This window comes from Lissotriton helveticus, chromosome 6 (assembly GCF_964261635.1).
Source record: "Lissotriton helveticus chromosome 6, aLisHel1.1, whole genome shotgun sequence".
In the NCBI taxonomy this organism is placed as follows: Eukaryota; Metazoa; Chordata; class Amphibia; order Caudata; family Salamandridae; genus Lissotriton; species Lissotriton helveticus.
Window position 1 is genome coordinate 1,590,639,269 of NC_136067.1, and position 24,483 is coordinate 1,590,663,751.

A 24,483-nucleotide genomic window follows, 5' to 3' on the forward strand; every position below is an offset into this window, starting at 1 on the left:
TCTTGTTGAGGAGGGATGTAACTTCCTCGTCTACCAGGGCGGTCTCTTGGATTGAGAACTGAATGGGACGGGGCCTGGGCCTCTGGACAGGTTCTCCCAGATAATCTATGTGGAACCCCTGCAGTGTCTGCAGAACCCACGAAAATCTTGCGTGATGGAAATCCAAGCCTGTAAAAAATTTGCCAGACGTCCCCCTATTTTAAGTTGGGAAGAAGGGAGAACACTCACTCGGACTTGGGGTGGCTGCTGCTCCTTGGAAACCTCTGCCCTTGCCACAACATCCTCTAGTGGGATACAAATTCCGGAATCTGGACTGGTCTTGATATTTTCTGGAGCCTTGTCCCCTTTGAGCATTCTGGTGGGACTGGCTACCGGTCGAGTGGCCCCTTCCTCGACCGGCTCCATGAAAAACACACGGGAAACCCCTTTTTATGGTTGTCTGGGCCTTGTTTAGTGATGTGAATGTGTTGACAAATTTTCCCAATTCTTTGACTAAAGGCTCTCCGAAGAGACACTCTTGGGCAATGCGTCCGCCTCCGAGTCCGCCAGGTCCCCCAATTTTGGGTCAACTTTAATACGAAGGCAGCGGCGGCGCTCAATGGGTAGAGGGCAATTTGCGTTGCCCAAAAAAATGATGGCCCTCTGGTCCCACCAGAAACAATGTGTCCGGGAAATTATGGAGCCAGATTCTTTGGCCTCCTCGGCCATATCCAAAATCTTTGTAATGGGGCCTAGGGCATCTAGGAGCTTGTCGGGGCATGCCCGCCATGACCTGTCAGTACCCTTCCTTATTTGCTCTCGGAGACGTTCTGTGTGTGTGTGTGCAGGGTCTTGTCTAAGGTATTGCTTAATGCGGCCCGGAATTCCTTTTCCAATGCACTGCCCCTGCATTGCCCCTTTGGCATCCAGTACCAGGCGCTGCCAAATTTGTTCATGTTTCATTGTACGATTCTCTCCATCTCTTGTTTTTATTTAGATGAAAAAGGTGAGTTTTGGGGTTGTAAGAAAAACAAACAAAAAAAGGAAGAAAAGATAGGAGATGGAGAAGGCACGAGCAACTGGGTCTGAATAAAATAACATATGTTGGGTTACCACCGAAGGGGAAAAAACAAGTGAACATTAAAATAATTTGTTTTGTTTCTCTCCTATATGAGTATGGAGCCTCAGTACTTTCAGTTAACTTGTTCTTGGTGTGATTATTTTTTTTTGGTCTTACTGGTAGTATTTGGAATTTAGTAGCAAGCATCTTCGCCTTTTTAGTGGCTGCCATGTGTGTGGGGTATACAGCATTATACTTTATGCTTTGACCATTAAGCAGTTTGTATTGTACATTGTAACTGTCTAATAAAGTAATACAAATGATGTAAAAAACTTACACCGAGGAGAAAAAGGAGACACGAGGGACAAAAATTCTAAGTGTATACAACTAAGTTAAAACTAAAAAAAAAATAATAATAATGGGACGTACAAGCTTTGAATTAATATTACTGTGAAGTAAAAATCGAAAAAATCACAAGATACAACTCCAGGAGCATGGGAGGTGTTCCTGTTTGAGGTCCCGGAGCTTATCATATATCGCAAACATTTGTCATTCTTTGGGGCTGTGGGGCTGTAAAGGGAATTTCAACTTGTTTTAAAGGTGTATTTTTGCCTGACTTTAAACCCACAAAGTAATCCACGAGGTTCGCAGAGCCCAATGTCGCCATGTGCAATTATGTTTTTAATAGTGTGTGCAAACTCCTCTAATTATCATGGTGATGATGTAGTGATGTGACCTTGTGCTGCGTTTTTTCTAGAATCTTCAGCTTGTGAGTGATGGCTGTTGCAATCTACAGAAACAAATTCAAATTGCCCAACTCTTCGGTGTTCCAGTAGTGGTCTCCTTAAATATTTTCAAGTGAGTCTTTGCAGTAACCTGTGAGTTTTCAAACTTACCCTGCTTGCATCACATGCTCTTTATGTTGTTTGTTCTGAAAATTTAGCATTTGCTTTTTTCGTAATACTCTTATGCTTATTTGTCAAGCTTTTAAAGTGTGTTCGCCATCAGGAGCATCAACCGACATCTGTTTTATAAACCAATTTAGTTGGTTTCTTGCAAATCGCGATCACAATACCATAACCAATACAAGTAAAAAAAACATTTGACTTCAGTCAGATGGGACAGCATGTATTTGAATGAGAAACATACATGGGACAGACCACAAAGTGAACTACCTTAATGTTGGAAACCTAATAATCCTCATAATATACATCTTAACTGATTGATCCAACACTGTGAAAGCTGTTGTAACACATTTCCCTATTTTGGTAAACGTTTTACGGTACCCACAAAGTTCATGCACAACTTTCTCAGAGAACAGGCAGCAGTCCATTTGCCTTTGCCAAGTCTTTATTCTTGCATGATTCCCCATTTCTGAAGATGTACAGTTAGCCTGTGGTTGGGCAGGTTGCCGTCTCTTCATTTGACCATTGGAGGACTTTGGAAAGATAAAGATGCTCTTCCATTCAGAAAATGTGCAGCTTCTTACAACTCCAAATGGTGTGTTAAATCAGATAGAGATTAAGTTGAGTATGAATTCAATTGCACAGTCTGGATCAATTATTGTATACTCTCTGCAGGATTTTAAATTGCTTGTATCATAATACATTTGGTGACAACTTCCCGGGTATAGGTCAGAGCCTCAATCCGTTGCCTCTGGTATCTCCAGATCACTTGTAGGTTTTCCCTGGTTGTCTGGAACGTGTCCATGAGATTCTTGTATGTCCAAGATATTAGTCATTTGTTTGGTGTGCATCATGCCTTTTTCTTTGTGTGTAGCATGATGTACCATACCATTCAATTTCATAATTTTCTAGTGCATGCCAGATCTGTAAAAATAAATTATCTTCATCTAGGTCAAATTTAGTTCTGAGTTTGTCTAATGTTTCTATGCCATTCCTTGGAGCCAGATCCCCTACTTTAGATACGTTTCCCGGTTTCTCATCTGCCAAAGGGCTGCTCCCTCAGTCAGTATTTCTCCAGCCTACCTTGTTTGTTGCAGCTTTCCAGGTTTTGATCGCAATACTATTGGCCTGTGGTATTATCCCTTCAACCTTGCCCCATACAGGAAACACATATGCAATGCTTCTCTTAAAGATCCACAAAGCAGGACATAATCCCTTTATAGACCTATCATATCCTTGCTCTTGTCTTCCTATTTAAGTACCCTAACAAGAATGTCAAACCTGATCAAGGATGCAAGGGATTCCAGAGGCAGAGCAAACAGTAATAGGAAGAAAAGGAAGTCTAGCCGCATACCTCTCTACCTAGCTTGAACCTGTTCTCCTTCATTGATAAACTCTGTGCCATATACACCAATGTAACAAAAGTCACACATGCAGGTCCAATCCCATTTTCCCTGATATTAGCAAAAAGGACCAGTCTGTGGAGTCAAAGGCCTTTTCAGCATCCAGTGACTTACAGGTAGATTCATCAAGCATTTTTGCGAGCGCAAACGGTGCGAATCGCAAAATTCGGCCGTTTGCGCCCGCAAAAATGGCATTTGAGATTCATCAATGGTTCATGAACTCGCAATTTGAAAAATCGCAAATAATTGCGATTTCTCAAATTGCGATCGCATTTAAGGAATCTCAATTAGAGATTCCTTAAATGCTATTCATGAATCTTTTAAAAATTGCGAATTCGCTATTTTTTGCCGCTATTTACCGCGAAGTCTGACTTTGTGGTAAATAGCGAAAATTTAGAAAAATGCACTTTAGTGCATTTTTCTAAGTTGTATGTTACACACACATGTCCTTTGGACGTGTGTGTGCGCAACATCAGTCTACATTGACATTTCAGGGGTGCTACAGGGTGTCCTTTGGACACCCCTGGCACCCTTGAAATCGCATCCTTATTTGAGATTAGCAAATTGCTAATCGCAAATAAGGAATGACTCCCCATTCAATTTGCTAATCGCAAATAAGGAAGCTGTAGGAATCGCAAATAATATTGCGATTTCTACATGAATCCCGTTTTGCGAGTCCTTAATAGCGATTCCTTAATAATCACTATTAAGGACTCGCAAATCGGGACATTGATGAATCTGGGGGTTAGTCTGGTGACCCTATTATGAGGGAATTAAGTGTTATTAGCTCTATGAATGAGCTTGTGTAGATTCATCCTTTTAGATCTTAGGGCGCTCTGGAATGTTTCATATGCAGCAAGGATGTGCTGACTGTTAGTAACTTAATGGAGAGAAGCCTGGTAAAAACCATCTTTCCACGTTTAAGATGGAGATGAGTCAGTACAATGACAACTCACCCTTTGGCTTCCTTTGTTTACCTCTCAAGGTGATGGTTGCCTGTCGCTTATGCTCAATCAGTTTCGGGAGTCTGCTTTCCAGGAGACTGGGCTACTGCTTGAACAATTCTACACAGATAACTTCTCTGATTGCAGTTGTTTGGTGGAAGTCTTGACCCAATGTTCCATGAGGTTCCTGTTCAGTCTAAGCCTCTCACTATCCCATGGCCACAAGAGTCCAAGTTCACTGAGAATGAAGGACTCGCTGGTTTTTAATTGAGTTCGATTTAATTCTATATAATAGTCAAAAAATGCCTGTTTTCCCCTCCCCGTCACCTCTTATTTTTAAATGGATATCCAGCTGCTCATATACCCTCTCCTGTTCCATCAGTCAGTCAGCTTTTCTGCCTTATTCCCTAGATTGTACATTTTCCCCAATTTGCCCCATATTACGAGGTTTAGCTACTATTGCCAGTGCCTCCTTGTACTAATTTCTCAGACAATCCAATGTTTGATTTCTTTGCTAATCAGGGTAGACCAGTTGCTCTCTTCTCTTTTCCAGGAGTTCAGATTCCAGTTCTCAACTCGTTTCACCTGATTCTTTCACCTATTCTTATCTTTAGACATGTCGTGTCCCCATATGTCTGTTCTAAATACCTCCAAAATGCAAAACTGCCTATCACATCCTGTCCAAGTCTACTCTAAGGCCTAATTCATTTGCAAATTATACTAAACTCATGGATTCCGTACCCTTGGTACTATATTTTCCTGTACTGTGATTGCCAATGCCATCATTAAAATAGCCATCAACGATATGCACTACATATAGGGTGTATGTTAATAGTGTGCCTGGTTTTCCCACAACCTCCCCTGAAGCCTTAGTGAGGCATACACACAATAATAATCACCAAGTTCTTCCATTTCCCGCTGCCCGGAAAATTGCAACCTTATGGATCTGTTCACTTTTTACGTGGTTAACTTGAGAACTTTGTCTATGGCTTCTCATTGCTCCTCTGGGTAAATAAATCCAGCATTGACCCGCAGTGAGTATTTTTACTAAGAAATTGACTGTTATTCCCCAGAAATTGTTTCCTGGAACAGTACCAGGTATTGATTGTCATTTAATGGTCTGAGTGACAATTGCCCTTTTGATTTAGTCTCTCAGCCGATTCCCTGTCCATGACATGGTGCACCAATTTGCAGGTCCATCCTCCAACCCGTTGTCATCTGTCATCCCATTGTTACTGTCCAGCCTCCTCCACACTTTCTTCCTCCTCCCATAGACTCACAAACAGTATTGTTGCAGCAGAACAAACCATTTTGCCCCAATACCCTCCCACTATTTACTTGCACAGCGAGTTTCACAACTACCCACTACACCTGTGTAAAAATTGATGTTGCCCAAATAAACAATCCTTGAAAGCTAAGTTACAGGTCTTTAAAAAAGGAAAAGCAATATCTTTGTACGTTCTGGGTAACCCCCGGTCTCACCCATCACTGATGATGGCCTCAAATATACACTGAATTGTTAACAGTAGCCAGCGTGGTTGATCACCAAGAATAGCCTCCCTGCCACCAGTCTATCACCACTTTGTCATTACCCAAGTCACAGTTGGGCAAACATGACCATAATACAATTTTCACTAACAGAAGGCAGCCCATAGATCCAAATCACAGTCATGTGCAAGGCAGCACAGGTTATAGCAGGTTATCGACCTCCCCTTTTTGTGTCTGGCAGAGTGGGGTACAGTGTTCTGCTCTTCCCAGATTGATTTGGTCTCCCCTTCTGACCCTCCTTGAAGACTGCCCGGACAGAAATGTCTTGCAAACCCTATCTTTGGTTATCCCTTGCCGGACTGCTGCTGCAACCGGCTGTTCTGCACACACACGCCCAGACTGCCGCACCTCCCTTTCATGACATCGATATCCTCCGTTCAGTTATCTACTAACAATTATGTTAGCCAGTACCATGCTGTTCTAGCACAGTGAAGTGCAGCCTGTTGTTCTCCAATACCGTCCTCTGGCATGAAGAGAAAATAAACCTATATTTTTGACATGTTTCCCACAATCCATCGCTGTTAAAAATCTAATTGAACAAATACTCATTGTAATAAACTGGATTTTGAAATTGAAGTGGGTGACTACTCACCTCAAGGAAGAATCACAACCAGTGTCAGAGTGAACCCTTAATAGCCACAAAATTAATCAGATCTCAGCCCCCTAGTTGCTATGGCACAGAGCAGGCAGGCTAAGTCACTGCCATTTGTATAGGTTTTGCAGTACCAAAACAGTAATAAAGTCAAAAGTAAAGCTTAATAATCAAAATGACACCTAAATGGCAATAAAGGGACCCAAGACCTGGATTTTTTTTACATTTTACGTAAGTATAGCACCACGAAGCACAAAGTGCCAATGATAGTCAATGGTTGTGGTAGACCGGGACCTAGGGGCAATTTGAGGCTTTCCCCGAAGAAGCGTGCCTCGGATACAGCAACCAAGTATGTCCTGGCTGAAGATTTTACCTACCGATTTAGTCTTTTAAGTTCACATACACTTCTAAAGCACCCCTGGACCTCAGGGGAGGCACTTAGAGACTCACAGGGTGTCAGGAGGCAGGTCCAGTTGTCACTGGTCAGTTGGAGAGCTGCAGGAAATGCCTATTGTAGCTTGTTGTATCCTGTAGCTAGAACAGGATGACAGCCTTATGACCTTTGGAGTCCTCTTCTTTGGTGCAAGAGTAAACAGTTCCAGTCCTTCACGGCTCCTCTCAGGTTACAGACCGCATGTCCAGCCCTCTTGTGATATTCTGCAGGTCCAGATAGTGTTCTACAGTGGGTGCCTAGAGGTGCCTTGTGTATGCCTGGCACTAGCTAGAGGGTGAGAATGACCCCTGGACATGCCCTAATTAATAGGGTAAGAGTTCCTGGGGCCAACCCTACCCACTTAGGGCATTTTCAAGATGGTGAAAGTTTTTAGCCACGCTAAACTTTGGCGCTAGGGTATTTGTAAGAACTGTACTATAAAAATCCTAGTGCCCTCCCAAATTTAACACTAAATTCAGTTTAAGGCACTCTCTGTACTGACAAACCTTGAGCCAGAAGTCCAGTAGGACAAAAGGAAGATCCAGTCTTCAGCAACCAGACCGTGGATACACAAGAATTGTCTTGCTATCTTGTTCTCTGCCTTTGAAGTGTTACATGTATCTTAGTAGACCTGTCAAGCAGGATTTGACACTGTGCTTCCAAAAGGAGGCCTACAGCCTCACCCTGCATATTCTGCAAAGTTCAGAAGAGTCCTCTCTGCCCATTCAGTTTAGCCTATTGTTTGCTTCTGGGATGCATTTCACACTTTTTCACACCTATTCACATGCTAGTCACTGGCTTGGAGCTGGCAGATGAATATACAGTTTGCAGTGTGACAATTCTGGCAGGGAGAGGGTAACTTTCAAAGAGTTACTTTTCATTAATAATTATTAAAAATCAACATCGCCATTTAATTGAACTTTTAATAACTATAAAAAGTATTGAATAATAATAAACTTCATTATTTGATCATTAAAACCATTCACATTTGTTTAAACCTGTGTTAAGAATAGTTTTTTTGATTATTTTTCGAGCCAGTCCCATTTCCAAGATATAATATTAGGATTTTCATCTGTACACTGGGTTTCTACATAGGACAGCTAGGTCTGCCACAGTGAAAAATGAAAAGGGGGGGCCCTCGGCCCCCCCGCACGCATGGCGGCGCGGCGACCGTCTCACCTCCTCTCCCCTCGGGTCCTTCGACGGTGGGGGCGTGCCCTGGGGGCGCGGCCCACCGCCGATTGGCCGGCGCCCCTCCTGACCCGGATTCAATGGACTGGTTCCGGGTCGGGGGGGGCGGGCGATAGGAGGGGCCACCCGGCCCCTCGGGAATAAGAGGTAGGGAGCGCCCAGGAGACCCCCTTGTCCCTAGACGCTCCCTCGCTGAACGTTGTGCCCCGCGTTCGGGGCTTCTTTGTTTTATTAATCTTTTTTCCTTTCTTTCAGGCGGGAAGCAGAGCTTGGGATTTGCGGCCACGGAGCGGCGAGGAGCATCAAGATCGTCTCCGTTTTATTTTTCAGGTCCAAGGATAGAATCCCGCTTGAGCTGCGAGGGATTAACACCGGCCGCGTCGAGAGGGCAGGGAGCGTCTTGGTCCTTCCCCGCGGAGAGAGACACGGAGCGTCGCCTCACCGGTTGCGATCAGCGGAGTGTAAAGCCTGTGGAGGGCGTCACGCGGCAGGCGCCGGTAACAGTCGAGGAAGCGTGGCGATCAGGTATCGGGTGGGGGCGGCGGTGACTCGCTAGCGAAGACGGAAGGGGACAGGGTGAGTGCGTGCAGAGGGGCGGCCTGACAATCCATAACTAAGCGCCGCTATCGAATTTGAACAGGCAATTTTGGCGCGCACTTGAGGAGCGACATAGACAGGCCGGAGTCTGCAATTTGCACCTGAATTAGACCGCGCGCCATATAAGGAAGCGGAGCAGGGTCGACCAGGGCAGCACCTGGATGGGAGACCCCTGGAGAAGTGCACAAAACGAGGGGGCATTTATGTAACTTTTTTCACGCTACATTGCAGTGTCTAGTTATAATTCACAGTACGGTTTGTGGCACAAAGGGTGCATTTTATGAAAACAAGGTGGCATTTCTTTAAGTGTTTGTCACTACTGCATGGTCTCAACTATTGAGTGAATTGTTGTTACAGTATACAAAGAAGGGACATTTCTTAGAGTGTCTTCATTACTGTGTGGTATTGATTATAGAGTAACTTGTGGTTCAAAGAGGGGCACAAAAGCGCACAATACAGGGTAATAAGTGCAAGACTGTGCTCAGTAGTGTACCGGCCTTTTTGCATAAGTGTTCTTTGGAAGGTCACTGATACAAGGTATTTTTAGTGCGGTTCAACCGTACTCGGTATTTAAGTCGGGTTTCCTAAAACCTGTTCATGCTGTTATTACACGGTATTAATACTTTTTTCAATTCCAGGCATCCTTAACGACATTATTGACACGTTTCACTCGCAGACAGGGCACGCAACGTGGTGGGGGCTGTGACCGCAGACCATCATCGCCGGCGAGGACACAGGAGGGGTCGGTAAGAGGGGTACGGGGGGCTGGCATTCATCGCTCCTGGTGGCCGCCGGGTGGGTCTGCATTAGGTTTACTCACCCCCCTACATAAGCGGACAAGCCGCTAGTGTTGCGGTCGCCGTTGCATGGTGCTGAAAGCCCCCTGGTGACCCTCCATCTGAAAGGTACACACACTTGACCTGTTGGGAACTACGTAGGCAGCGGGTAAGCGTCATGCCAGGTCCAAGGGGTGGAAAGAGGGGGTCCAACATGGAGGCTATGATGCGGGCTATGATGCGGGAGATGAGCGACATTAAGCAACAGCTAGGACAAATTAAGGAGCGGGAAGCTCGGTTGGAGGACAGAGAGGGCGAGGCACCGGGCCCGTCCGGGAGACCGATCCGCAAGAGGGTGGCACCAGTGCCAAGAGGGGAATTTGTCACCCCGCAAGGGAAACCTAGGTCCAAAAGACCCAAGGAGGCGGTCCCCACCCCAGGCCCAGTGGATCCGTTACCCGCCGCACCGCCCGCGGTGGTCCCACCCCCGCATGTGCCTACACCCATTGCCCCTGTGGTGCCGGTGCCGGCAGGTCAACCAGTAGACGCTGGGTCTGCTCCCGCACCGGTGCCCACAATCCCGGGTACAGGCGGGCCACACCCGGCGCCCGCCCTGCCAGCTGTGCCAGGACCACTGGGCATAACCCCAGTGGTACCTGTTGTCCCGGGGGGTAATGTAGATTCAATGCCACCCGAATTGTTATCTCAGTTAACGGCCATGATGCCATGGCTCCAAAAAGGGGGAGCCTTCCCGAATTCTGCAGACCATGCGGCAGAGGCGGCAAGGTTTGTAGAAAAAATCAGATCGGCACCGGTCGCCGACAGTGTTGCATTGCCAATTTCTTCTCCCCTTGCAGGTCCAAGTGTTCCCCAGCTGGACGGAGTAAAAGGGCAGCCGCCCCCGGTGCCCGCACTTGGTAAGGAAGTGGCATTGCCGCTCTTGGGGGACGGTGTGATACCTTCCAGGAGCGAAAATCTAGCTCAGCATGTGTCATTAGCTGTGAAAGAAATGATTTGGGCTGATAAATACGTGTACATTTATTCTTTATTGTTGGATAATAGGGAAATGGAGCAGGCAAAAGCACTGAAAGAGTGGATGCTCCCAAGTGAATGGAGGGCGCAGTGTACTAGATTCAGGGTTGAGGAAAATCTCAATAATTGGATGCAAGCATGGGCTGTTTTCACTGCAATTAAGGCTGAGCGTCCTCCAGATCTGCAGGCTGCATTGGCTTGCTACTCGAGCAGGATTGTGGGGTGGAGTCAACAGTATTCTGGGGAAGCATGGAAGGGTTATGATGTCAATTTTAGGAAGGCATTGGAATTCAATAGATCGTTGCCATGGGACTCGGTAGATTCCATGGCTTGGCACAAACAGTTCTCTGACACTGCACCGCCCCCTCAGTTCGGTGCGGTCAAGGCGTTCACTAGACCGCAGCAGCCCTTTCGGCCCCCCCAAACGAGTGAAATACCTGGGAAATTTAGGGCAGGTGGGCCAGAGAAGAAAGGGGTGTGCTGGGATTTTAATAGGCGTACCTGCACAAGGGCCGCGTGTAAGTTTAGGCATGCATGTTCCTCCTGTGGGCACCCCTCTCATCCAGAAACTACCTGTAGGTCCAAGCAAGGTAACACAGGACAGAGGGGTAGGGGAAAGCCACTATAAGTCAGACGGGTTACGCCCCCCCACTCCAGTGGATGTGGTGGCAATGATTCCATTGTTGAACAGATACCCTGACCACAAAGCGGCCACCCTACTCCAGGAAGGTTTTTCTAAAGGTTTTAGGATCCCGGCCGGGGGATACACAGGCAGTGCGCACTGTAGAAATCAATTATCAGTCAAACACAATCCGGCTGTTGTGGCCGCCAAAATTGACAAAGAGCTTTCCTTAGGCAGGATAACTGGCCCTTTTCCTGCAGTGCCAGTACCCAATTTTGTGTGTTCCCCACTGGGAGTTGTCCCCAAGAAAGAGAAGGGGCAATTCAGATTGATTCATAACCTGTCAGCGCCAAAGGGGGCGTCACTGAATGATGCCATTGACGAAGGTATCTGTAGTGTTAAGTACGCCTCTTTTGATCAGGCTGTTACCTTATTGCAGGCCACTGGACCCGGGGCGCTGATGGCGAAATCAGACATAGAATCCGCCTTCCGCCTCCTCCCAGTCCACCCGGCGGACCAGCATCTTTTAGGTTTCACCTTTAGGGATAGGTTCTACATGGACAAATGCATGCCTATGGGTTGTTCTATTTCTTGCGCCTACTTTGAGATGTTTAGTTCATTTCTTGAATGGGCCATGAGACAAGTGACGGGCCATCAAAGGGTCATGCATTACTTAGATGATTTCCTCTTCCTCGGTACAGCGGGTTCTCAGGAGTGCGCACTGGCATTGCAGGAATTTTGCGTGCTCATGCGGGCTTTTGGGGTCCCGCTTGCGCCGGGGAAGACGGTGGGCCCGACCACCTGCTTGGAATTTCTGGGCATCGAGATTGACTCAATGGAGAGATGTTTTAGACTACCTAGGGACAAGGTGTGCAAATTCAAGACATCGCTACAGTTATGCCTCCGGAAGGAGAAGGTCACTTTGCAGCAATTACAGGAGGTGGTAGGGCAATTGAATTTCGCACTAAGAATCATCCCAATGGCTCGCCCCTTCTCTCGCTCCATCGCGCACGCGATGAGGGGGCTGAAGGAAAAGCACCACCGCACGCGCCTATCGTCTGAAATTCGCCAGGATATGCTCATTTGGATGGCATTCCTGGAGGATTTTAACGGTAGGGTGGTCTGGCCCGGCCCGCTCACGACATCGGCGGAGTTGGGACTATGGACTGATGCGGCCGGTAGTGTGGGCTTTGGTGCCATCCTAGGGAATAGGTGGGTCGCTCAACAATGGCCAGAAGAATGGAACACATGGGGTTTGCTCAGCAACATTGGCTTCCTGGAACTTTTTCCAATATGGGTGGCACTGATGGTTTGGCCCGAACACCTATGTAACCAATCAGTGGTGTTTTGGTCAGATAACATGACAGTGGTGGAATGTATCAATCAGCAGGGGGCGCGGTGTCCTTTCATACTTCGTCTGATCAAAGAAATTGTTCTGCGGTGCCTTAATCTGAATGCTAATTTTAGAGCCAAACATGTCCCTGGTGTTTTAAACAATGCTGCTGACTCCCTTTCTCGCTTCAAAATGCAGGTTTTCAGGGAACATCTCCCCACAGCAGACCCCTCGCCAGCACACTTCCCAGCAGTACTTTGGCAGATTGGTGCCCCAGATTACAGGACCTCGTGGTCGCTAGCCTAGCCCCCAGGACCAAGACGGCTTACGAAGGGGCGTTTCTGTCTTATTGTTCTTTCTTGGGGCCACAGTGGGAAGTGCTTTGGGCGAAGGAGGATGGGTTTGCAGCCTATTTAGAATGGATGCACAAAGAGGGGCGCTCAGTGGCAGCGGCGACCAGACATAGGGCAGCAGTGTCATTCTTCGCTCAAGCTAGGGGCTTCCGGGATCCCACTAATACCTTTATGATACGCAAGGCTTTAAGGGGATGGCGCCGTATTCAGGGACACCAGAAGGATAAGAGGAAGCCCATGGGGTTGGCCCGGCTAACAGCCTTACTGGGCACGCTGGAGATTGTTTGTAACTCGGAGTGGGAAGTGCTTCTTTTTAAGGCGGCATTCTCCCTGGCATTTTATGGGGCGCTGAGAATTAGTGAACTTGTGGCAGGATCCAAGTCTGACATATTAGGTGGCTTGCAGAAGGCTGGGGTGACGATAAGGGGTGACACCATGTGGGTGATTATCCAGAAATCAAAGACCGATCAAGAAGCTAGGGGTCACACCATAGTTCTGCAACGGGCCCCCGCCAACCCGTGCTGCCCGGTGAGGCACGTAGAATCACTCATGGGACTGATGGTCGGTTCAGCAGGCAGGGCGTTGCTCTGTCACGCCGACGGGAGCCCCTTGACCAGGTATCAATTCAGGAGAGTGTTCGAAATAGGGGTTACAAAAGCAGGTCTTGATCCTAGAGATTTTGGATCTCATTCCTTCAGGATTGGGGCAGCAACTGAGGCGGTGGCGGGGGGCCTCCCGGTGGAAAGAGTGAAGACAATTGGGAGGTGGTCATCAGACTGCTATAAACGTTATGTTCGGATTGACATGCTATGATTACTTGTCACTCACGCTTGGTCTCTTTCCGCTCTCTTACAGTTTCTCAGACCTGTTACGCAGGGGAGGAATTTGTCGTCGGGCACCGCCAATATTCATCGGCACGGAGCGGCGAACAGGAAACAACAAAGAACAATGTCTGGATTGTCGGTCATTCATATGTGAAGCGAGCGGAATGTGTCTTCCTGTCAGGTGACAAGAAAGAAAGGGCGGCACAACTAGGGTTGAATATCACGTTCTTTGGCAGAGGAGGGTTGTGTCTTCACGAGTTTAGGGGATTCTTCCAAGGGCTGTTAGCACGCCAGCGGTCTCCACCGTCAGTGGTGATACTTCACCTTGGGGAGAACGACTTGGCAACACTGGGCAGGCGCATCTTGATTGAAGAGATTATCTCAACAGCGGGTTGGATAGCTAGGACCTGCCCCGGGTGCACGCTAGTATGGTCACAACTCATACCTCGACTTCAGTGGCGGGGGGGTCATTCGGTCAGGGCGTTGAATCACTCGGTAAAGAGGATCAACACACGGTTGGATAGGTTATTTCGAACCCCCGTGTTACAGTCAATACCTCATGGGTGCATCTGGGGTCACAAGTATTACTTGAAGGACGGGGTTCATTTGACAGAAGAGGGTAATGTCCTATGGTCTGACAATATCTGGGCTTGGCTAGAGGGCTGGGATAGGAGGAGTGTGTCCTTAGGCAGGGGCTAGAGGGGGAGGCCAGATCGTCGGTTAACAATACTGGCCTGTGGCGGTAAGGTCATTATCGGTGAGCACATATTTGAGGTCTGAGGGGGCGGGCATCATCCTATGGAGGTTCCCGCCCGGGGGGAGGGGCCTGCGGGCCACTCCCAGTACTCCAGGGGCAAGGTAATATGCAAAGGAGCGCGGGTAGGGGTAGTTCACGCTTTCCTTAGGCTGGTAGCCACCCCGCGCGCGTGGACTCATGACGCCACCGGCGCAGAGTAAGGGCCCTCCTTTAGTGGGTAAATGGAGTTTGGGGCGTAGACCGGGCAATTCCCGGGGTAACACTGCGCATGCGCACTTCTAGGGGGGAGGCGCAGCTTGTAGGACCTGACACCGGTAGTGACCCTGCCATATGGCCAGAAATGTACAAAAATCAAGGTAGGATGTTTAGTTTAAGCTAGGAACAACTTGTATTAGAGTTTTGTTAAGGTCAGGCTCTCAAACTTGTTGATAACAATTGTATAACTGAATGTCCTGCTGATTTTTGTATTCATTGTTGATTATGCAATTAAAACCTTTTTTAATTTCATACTTTAATAAATACGGCCGGGCGACTAGCGCCCGCCTTCCAAAAAGTAAAACACGTCTCGTGTCCACGTTCCTGGGTGTTGGGTGCCGGATTGGGGGGGAGGCGGCAGCTAGTCGCTGACCATGTGAAAAGGGGGGGCCCTCGGCCCCCCCGCACGCATGGCGGCGCGGCGACCGTCTCACCTCCTCTCCCCTCGGGTCCTTCGACGGTGGGGGCGTGCCCTGGGGGCGCGGCCCACCGCCGATTGGCCGGCGCCCCTCCTGACCCGGATTCAATGGACTGGTTCCGGGTCGGGGGGGGCGGGCGATAGGAGGGGCCACCCGGCCCCTCGGGAATAAGAGGTAGGGAGCGCCCAGGAGACCCCCTTGTCCCTAGACGCTCCCTCGCTGAACGTTGTGCCCCGCGTTCGGGGCTTCTTTGTTTCCCACCCACCATCCCTTGGTACAAAGTTTAAGCAGCGTTATGTCCGGTTTAATGGTAAGTTTCAAAGGTATGGACCGCGGGAGAGAGTAGGCTGTTGTTGTATTTTGTGATCTGTTGTTAGGACTTTTTCCCCTTTGTAGAAAAGTGATGTGTGAAGTGAACTGTATTTGAAGATATGTGTCTTTAGGCCTTTTTTCCCTTTGTAGCTATACGTTGATATTGTAATTTTGAGTAACATGAGTGAACCGAACTGTAATGTTATGCCATGTGTCGTTAGGCCTTTTTTCCCCTTTTAGCTATGCGTGGATACTATTATTTATTAGCCAGTGTAGTTGTCCTTTAGAATTTTTCCATAGGTCGTCGTATTTATTAGGTATGGGACATGCGGTAAGGTCATTATCGGTGAGCACATATTTGAGGTCTGAGGGGGCGGGCATCATCCTATGGAGGTTCCCGCCCGGGGGGAGGGGCCTGCGGGCCACTCCCAGTACTCCAGGGGCAAGGTAATATGCAAAGGAGCGCGGGTAGGAGTAGTTCACGCTTTCCTTAGGCTGGTAGCCACCCCGCGCGCGTGGACTCATGACGCCACCGGCGCAGAGTAAGGGCCCTCCTTTAGTGGGTAAATGGAGTTTGGGGCGTAGACCGGGCAATTCCCGGGGTAACACTGCGCATGCGCACTTCTAGGGGGGAGGCGCAGCTTGTAGGACCTGACACCGGTAGTGACCCTGCCATATGGCCAGAAATGTACAAAAATCAAGGTAGGATGTTTAGTTTAAGCTAGGAACAACTTGTATTAGAGTTTTGTTAAGGTCAGGCTCTCAAACTTGTTGATAACAATTGTATAACTGAATGTCCTGCTGATTTTTGTATTCATTGTTGATTATGCAATTAAAACCTTTTTTAATTTCATACTTTAATAAATACGGCCGGGCGACTAGCGCCCGCCTTCCAAAAAGTAAAACACGTCTCGTGTCCACGTTCCTGGGTGTTGGGTGCCGGATTGGGGGGGAGGCGGCAGCTAGTCGCTGACCATGTCGTTTTTGAATGCCAGCCATTGTAAGGACATGTAAATGTTAAATTTCTACAGGTCCTACTTTTAAACAGCTGGCTCCCTGCCTTGTGGGCTACAAGGCCTTATTTGTGTGACTTAATAATGTTTAAAAGGGAGGTTTGGGCATATCATAGGAGTTTATTTTGATAGGCTGAATTGCAGTCTTTCCACTCTTACAGTCCTGCTACAATGGTAGGCCCTAAGACACACTTGCACTGTGGTTAATTGCATAACAGGTGCTGTAGTCCACTAGTGGCATGAAACTTCCAGGTCCTCGGTACACTTTGTACCATATACAAGAGGCTTATCGGCAAGTTAAGTATAGAAATTAGGAATATGCCAATTCAATCATGTTTAAAGGGGGGGCACAGGTACTTTACCACTGGTTAGTGGGGTAAAAGTACAGAGTTTTAAAGCCCATAAAAAATGGAGGGTCCAGCGAAAGGTGAAACATCTAGGCTGACCACACCAGAAAAGGGTCTTTCCTACACCCATAATGTCTACAAAAATAAATACATAAATAAATACATAAATAAATGATACATTTAAAAAAAATACAAAATGTAAAACATATTTCAAAGCTCTGAAGAGTTCAGTGCCCCTCAAAAGGGCGCTCTGGAAAAGGTTCAATGCGTTTCTATCATGACGGGTCAGTAGTTGTGCTGTTATAGTCTTGTTGGAAGCACCTAAAGTAGACAAAGGAGCAGCACCAGTATTTGTGATGTTAGTCTTGGGGCAAGAACCTGGAGCGATCACAGCACCGTATGTGCTCTTTCCATGTTGAAGAATTTGCCTTCAAAGTGCTAACAATTAGGCCTGCAGTGAAAAGAGCCACAGGGCGACCTTCACGTTTTCCAGGCATTCCCAAAATTATACACTGCTCCTTGGGTGTTTATGTACCTCGCAGTCTTCAGCCAAAGTGTTGGGGACTCTTCAGGTCATCCGGCTCGACGCTGGAGTGACTTCGCCTCTTAAGATTGGTCGCCAAACACGTTTTTTTCATCTTTCCATCCCCGTCTTAGATTTCACGAAGCTTGTTCCAATATCAACAATGTCTATTTTATTTTTAATAGCCACCTGGCATTCCTCCTCGCCTTTCAGCACTTCCTTTAGAGTGGTTCGGGTTCCTCTGCTCGAGTCCGCATAGCCCAGTCGTGAACTCGTGATATACTTACCCATCCCGGGCGCCTGGGGCAATTAACACTCCTCATCGTAAACGCATGTTGATTTCCAGGCCCACAAGGGTGCAGGGGTCGGTGTATATTCACTCTCCCCTGAAGAGCAATCGGAATGTGATGCCTAAGCCTGGAGGCCCAACTTACACTGACAACACTTAGAACTTGCACAGTGGTTCCAGACTGAGATCCCACCTCATTGCGGCATAGCGTTGTATACACCACGCCCTGAAGTCCAGCAAGCCCCCGAGTCCAGCACTGTGAGACCCCACCAGCACCGGTAGAGGATGCCTTTGTTTAGGGTTCATTACCCTTTGACCTTTCTCCGCTACAGGCTTTATGTGAAGGAAACCCTGTCCCTAAAGCACCTCACTTGATTTGCAGAGACATTACCATGATGCCCCCAAGGGACCAAGAAGTACATAATTTGGCAAAACTGAGGCATCCCCAAGGATGAGAGTATGCTTAGGTCTCTGTTCGCCCAAAGAAAACATTAAGAGGCTTGTGTGTGCAGTGCTCAGGTATTTCTGAGTGAATAAGCTATGAGACACTCCTTTTTCAGGATCTGAGAACTATATACGGCCGTGGTGAACCACAAATATAGGCAGTCATAAATAATTCTCGTTTTGCTTTGCAGAACGGATACCCGCGCAGAGATTGACATTGTTTGCAAACTTGCCAAAGAGTCCGGGGCGTTTGATGCTGTTCCCTGCAACCACTGGTCAGTCGGTGGCCGAGGAGCTGTCGAACTTGCCTTGGCTGTGAAGGCAGCTGCTCAGCAGCAGAACAATTTCAGATTTCTTTACGACCTGGATGTAAGTATTTCCCTGTATTTGTATGCATTGTGTGTTTATTGAAAGGCAGGCGCGTTGCAGCCATCAAGCGGCCTGCAGCTTTGTTGACACTCTGAGAAAACAGATGTTCAAGTTGCCCTATGGTGGCTGTGAGTAGTGTCTTCGCCCTGTTTTATCTTCTTTCTGTTATTTGCAGTTTGACTTTTTTCCCATTGTAAATGCATAGCCACTGGTATGGGAATGCAGTACAAGTATGGAAAGGAAACCAGCATTGAAAAAGCAATGTTTTATTTTCTACCTCTGACAGAGTACAAGAGGAACACAATGTATATTCCATTGGATACAAATATTTTTAGTTCAACAGGCAATAATCCACAAGTTTATTCTTGATATCAAGACCTACTAACGTATGAAAACGCATAATTTACCCTTCCACTGTTTTACATATCTCCTCATGCTGTGGTCCCTAGCGGAAAGGCATATGAGAAAGCAGTCATGCATGCCCTTTGTTGCACTCAGATTTAGGGTGCTGAGTAGGGCTTTGGATTCTTAATGTCTGACTTGTGCTATGTCACACATTATACCAATTTAATTACAGCGTATGCCATTGTCATTCTGTCCTCCGAGACCTGTTACCTTGGGCTTCCATTACTTTTGCCACAAAAAGAGGTTTCGGAAAAACTGTAGCTTTCCCCGTACCAAGAGTTGTCATGAGTGTAAAGGATAACATTCTTGTTGACTGTTGCATGATGGACCTGGTGTGCCAAAAAGAGTTGTCCATGAACATCATACAAGGACTGATTTGATACAGCACATGTTTTGCAATTGTCCATGTCTTCCACCCTTGCTTGGAGATCAGTGTTCGTCGACGTGGCAAGTGTTCAGCAAAGGCATTCTCGTTTCTTCTGAAATGTGGAAGATACCTGGCATAGAATGGTTCAGGTATAAAACACACAAAAACATGTGCATGCATGACTTTCTGAAGTGATCGTAAAATGCCACCCATCGCTGGTTTCCCTATAAGAATGGCAGACATTGACCTTTATGGGCACCTTCATCCCCCCACCTGGTGGATATGACGGAGGCTAACAATAATTCTGATGGGATCTGGTTAAAAAACGTGGTGGGGGATGGTTAATAGACCAAATACAATTGCCGGTGTTTTGGGAGGGAAGGATGTAAAGACACCTGCCTCTAAAGAGGAGTTTTGGAGAGGGTTGAGTTGAGCATGGGGCAGGACGCTGAGGGGGCTTAGGGCATCGAGTGAGGAAGAGGGAAAAGCCTCGAGCATCATGACAGGAGGGATAGGACAACAATAGGGGTCAGCGAGGTTGAAGAATCACACACCATGAAAGGGAGAAATGAGGAACTAAAAGTGCCACCGAGTGACATAGTAGGAATGAACAACATTAGGCATTGAGTACAGTGGGAGCGAATGATCACCTTGGTGGGAAGAGACAGGACGTTGATAGTAATGAGAGGACATTTTGACCCATCCTTTAGAAGGAGTGGTTTATGGATGGCACTTTAGTTATAGGGTCGGGAAGGTTGGATAAAAGGCCAACCACTAAGACTGTGGTGTAAAACAATTTGACTGTGATCGAGTCAGATGGCACTGTGGCATGAGACCGAGCATTGAAGCATTCTATTTACAGAGGAGCAAACTGAAGATTGTGTTACTACTTTTGTAAAATCACTTCAATGGTTTCTCATTAGTAATGTTAAAGTTAGAACTAAATATAGGACTATCTGATAGAGACATCTAGTCGCAGATTCCTTAGCTTTGAATTTCCCAGGCCTCAGACTGGATGCAGAAGATTTTGCTTCAAATGATACCCCTGTGCGCAGGTAGGTGGGGTCAGTCAGCTCTGCGTGACATCGTCTGCACCGTTGTAACGGCCACATCACCTATACAGGCACTATCTCAACACACTGATGTCAGTTCTTTTGTTTCTATGCCAGCAAGCGCATATCTGTTAAGAGAGCTATCCTCTGTCACTTTTTGACTGACATTTTGTTGACTATTTGCTTGGTGTGTAGGTTTTTCCATCATATCTAAGAAGGCTTCTGATTTCAGACTTTGCGGTGCCTGTCACTGCGCCATGTCAGTGATGGACCCACACCTGGTTTGCGTTTGGTGCCCGGAGCACGAACACAACTTAAAGTAATGCTCTGACTGCTGGGCCATGTCTCCCAAAGCTTTGAGGGAGCTGTCCCTAAAGTTGCTTGCGGCCCGGCGCTTGGCACCACGTCACTTTCCTCAGAGGTCTCATTCACAGTCCCGGTTGAGAGGAAGGTCCGAGCACCTCTCTCGGAGACCTACGTTTTTGTCCTCCCACTCAAAGTTGTCGAGTTGGTCAGGTATGAAGCACAAAAAAACAAAAAACATAAGAAGTCAAAGCGTGCTTTGACTTCTCCCTGTCCGCGGCTGACACGAAGGAGTAGTCTTGGCGTTCTAGGCCTTGTTCTTCTTTCTGAATTTGTGCCTGGCTTGGCTATGCGCTTCCCTGCCTTTCCGGGAGCTGGAGCGACCCCCGCCCAGCGTAAATAATTTTATGAAGCCATGTGCCTCTTATTTGGGCAGCCTGACCCTACCAGCGTGCCTTCGGGCCCCGGAGGCTCCGAGGGGCCTCCATCAGGGTTCCATGCTGGTGGCTCCGATGACTTCCCCCATTGATCCGGCGATGGATCTGGACCAATGCCGGTCATGGCATTGCAACCTTCGCCTGGTGCCGACCCTGACACAGAGACTCCAGCCTGCATCCTCCCTCGGTGCCCGCCCCATTCTAATCTCGGACGACCGGAATCTGGACAGGTGCCTTACAGCGCCGACAGGACCCTTAGATCATAAGTCATTTTCTCAGCCTTATTCTGAAGGGTGAGGAATGAATGCAGATTGGGAGGATTTACTGGACCCTTTACAAGACTAGCCTTAACAAGAAATGGACTGGTATGAGGAACTGGGTGAAGCCAGCAGACTGTATACCTCTCCAGATTCTCTCCTGCTTTCTCCTCGCATGTCTATGAAGGAGGAAGCCTTTTATGCTATGGTAGTGTGAAGGGCAGCTGAGGTCCTGGACCTTCAGCTCCCAGCTGTGTCAGTCAAGACTAATATCTTGAGCGAGGTCCTGCAGCCAGGTGTCTCCTCCTTGGAATTCCTGCTGCCCTTCAAAGAGGCCTTAACTGATGTCCTACTGGGAACCTGTTCCTAGACCAGCACAGGGGCTCCTCTGAATAGGACAATCGTCCGCCGCCAGCGCCCTGCAACGGGCGACCCAAATTTCCTCACCAACCACCCTACCCCTTAGAGCTTGAATGGTAGTGTTGGACTGGCAGGATCTATTTTCACATTTCCTTCCTGTTTTCTCATCAACACTACCTGCGGTTTACTGTAGGCCAAACACATTTTCAGTTCACCGTGCTCCCCTTTGGCCTTACCAGCACACCTCGGGTGTTCACCAAGGTGATGGCGGTAGTCACAGCTCATCTTTGCAGATCAGGGGTGCCAGTCTTCCCTTAGCTCGACCACTGACTTTTGGAGACTGACTCGCCCCAGGCTGTCTCCTACATCTAGACTACAACAAACCTCCTGCATTCGCTGGGGTTTACTAGCAGTATGCTGAAGTCATACCTGACTCACTCTCAGATGCTATCTATCATCGGAGCTGTTCACAAACTCCACCACCACCATGTGGGGCTGTAAAAAACAGGGCGGGTGGTGTAGTGGACCCTTTGTCAAGAAGCCTTGCATCCCAGGACATGGCTGGAACAACAGGAAATATCCCTAGTGGTTCAACACCTGGCATGTTCTCTGAACGCTTGGGCGAACAAACTCAGCCGTGGATGCCTAGTGAATAACAAATGGCGCCTCCATCCGGAGGTGGTGCAAGCTCTCTTTCAACAGTGGCGAGAGCATTGGTTAGATCTGTACGCCTCTGCCGAGAATGTGCAATGTCAGCAGTTTTTCTCACTGGAGTTTTCAAGGCGGGTCTCGCACAGAGACACTTTTCATCGCGAGTGGAGCTCAGGCCTTCTTTACCCCTTTACGACAGTACCACTCCTGTCCAGAGTGCTCAAGAAGATCAGGAGCGACCAGGCCCAAGTCATTTTTGTGGTTCTGGACTGTTCAAGGAGAGTCTGGTATCACAAGCTTTTCCAATTGAGCATCAAACCTCCGAACAGTCTGCCCCTTCAGGGGGATATTGTGTTGCAGCAGCAGAGGAAGTTCCTTCACCTAAACCTGTCAACTCTACGCCTTCTTGCATAGAGATTGAGCTGTAGCATTTGATTTTCCTCCCGAAGTTTACAATGTTATTTTGGCAGCCACGCGGTCCTCCTCCAAGACAGTGCACGCCTGCTGGTGGAACGAATTTGTAAAATATTGTACAAAAAGGACTTGTGATCCTCTTTCTGCTTTCCTTTCTCAAATTTTCATTTTATTTTGACCCTTGCCCAGCAGGGCTCTGCACTGGGCTCCCTTAAAGGGTACCTTTCGACCCTGTCCGGCTTCCTCAGGCTGCCAGACCAACCCTCATTATATAAATCACCTATTGTAAATAGATTCCTCAAAGGCCTTGTACATATATTCCTACCTTCCCCTTTCATTAAGAATTGGTGGGACCTTAATTTGGTTCTTACCTTCCTGATGTGTGCTCCATTCAATACTCTACACAACTGCCCCCTCTGGCTTACCAACAAAACTGCCTTTTAAAGGCAATCACTTCTGCCGGGAGGGTGCGCGAACTTCAGGCTTCGTCATTCAAGCCTCCTTACCTGACAATATACCCTGAGAAACTGGTGCTTCGCACTAGGGCCTCTTTTCTCCCAAAAGTGGGAACACCATTCCATGTGGTCCAATCTGTCACCTTGCCCACTTTCTATGCTCCTCCACAACTCTCTAAAGAAGAGGAGCGACTCCATTGTCTGGACCCAGAAAGTGCGTTGTCGTTCTACCTTTACCGCACTAAAGACTTCCGGGTGGATGACCAACTCTTTGTGGAGGATGTTGATACAAAGAAAGGTCCTGCGGTGCAGAAGAGGACTATCTTGTGATGGGTCGTCCTCTACATCAAAATTTGTTACGCTCTGGCCAAAAAGCAGAAAAAGCAGCCTCCTGAAGGCTTAAGGGCTCATTCTACCAGAGCTAAGTCCACTACCATGGCATTGCAGCTTGGATTTCCAGTCTTCGATATTTCTCAGGCAGCAACGTGGACATCCCTGCACACGTTTACCAAGCACTGCTGCCTGGACAGTCAAGACCGCAGGGATGGCCTTTTTGGCCGATCTGTCCTGCAAGACTTTCTGGTCTAAACTTGTCCACAGTCCCTCCTCCGAGGATAGTATAGCTTGGGTATCTGTTCAAAGGTAAGGAATCTGCAGCTAGATGTCTCTATTAGATGGAGAATTTACTTGCCTTCGATAAAGCTTTATCTGGTAGAGACCTGATCTAGCCGCAGATCCCATACTGACCCACCCATTCTCCCCACTCTGCGGGCAAGTTTCTAGGGTCAGGGCTGATCCCTTTCAGTACATAGTTGTTGAGAAACACACCAATGTCAGTGCACTTCATCACTCCGATCTGGCGTGGAAAGTCGTGAAAAGTAACTGACATCAGCGTGCCGAGATGGTACCTATATAGGTGACATGGACGTCACAACGTCACAGACAATAACGTCTTGCTGAGCCGACTGATGCCACCTACCAGCGCGAAGGGGTATTGCTTGAAGAATGTTGTGGCTGGGTCGAGGGTGGGGGGTTAGTGAGAAGCAGCACTGCTAGCCTCTTTAGCAGTGCAGCTGCTTTTGTTACAGGGGGTCGATATTGCATCACTGTTGCAAAACTGGCCTGCACCTTTCCGGCCCAGCGGGAAAACACCTGTTGCCCGCTACAGCCAGTCCAGCCTGGCTGTGATACATTATAGTGATAAAGGTATTGTGATGGGGAAATCCATGCTTCTTAAAATTACGTTGGCAGCAAGGAGACGTGTAGAGCAAGTATTTTTCATGTTGAGGTGCAAGTACCAGTTGAAAAGTAGTAATTTACTTAATCTGTTTACTCTGAGTTACAAGCAGCAACTGGTCCCGTCTCTATAATCATCACTATACCCTGGGTCTTGAAAGTAGAAGACGGGCCTCCTCTGGATTGTTGTCGGTGATGTAGAAGGATGCCTGGAGGGTGGTAAGCT

At 47.8% G+C, this 24,483-nt stretch overlaps 1 protein-coding gene across 2 annotated transcripts in view; it reads left to right on the forward strand.

The window, feature by feature from the left end:
• Positions 1-24,483, forward strand: part of MTHFD1L (methylenetetrahydrofolate dehydrogenase (NADP+ dependent) 1 like) — a 1,218,839-nt gene that overhangs the window by 924,422 nt on the left and 269,934 nt on the right. For both annotated transcript variants that reach the window (XM_078649387.1, XM_078649386.1), the window contains exons 23-24: positions 1,797-1,897; positions 18,143-18,320. In XM_078649387.1, the coding sequence (XP_078505513.1) occupies positions 1,797-1,897; positions 18,143-18,320 (279 nt within the window). The remainder of the gene's footprint in view (positions 1-1,796; positions 1,898-18,142; positions 18,321-24,483) is intronic.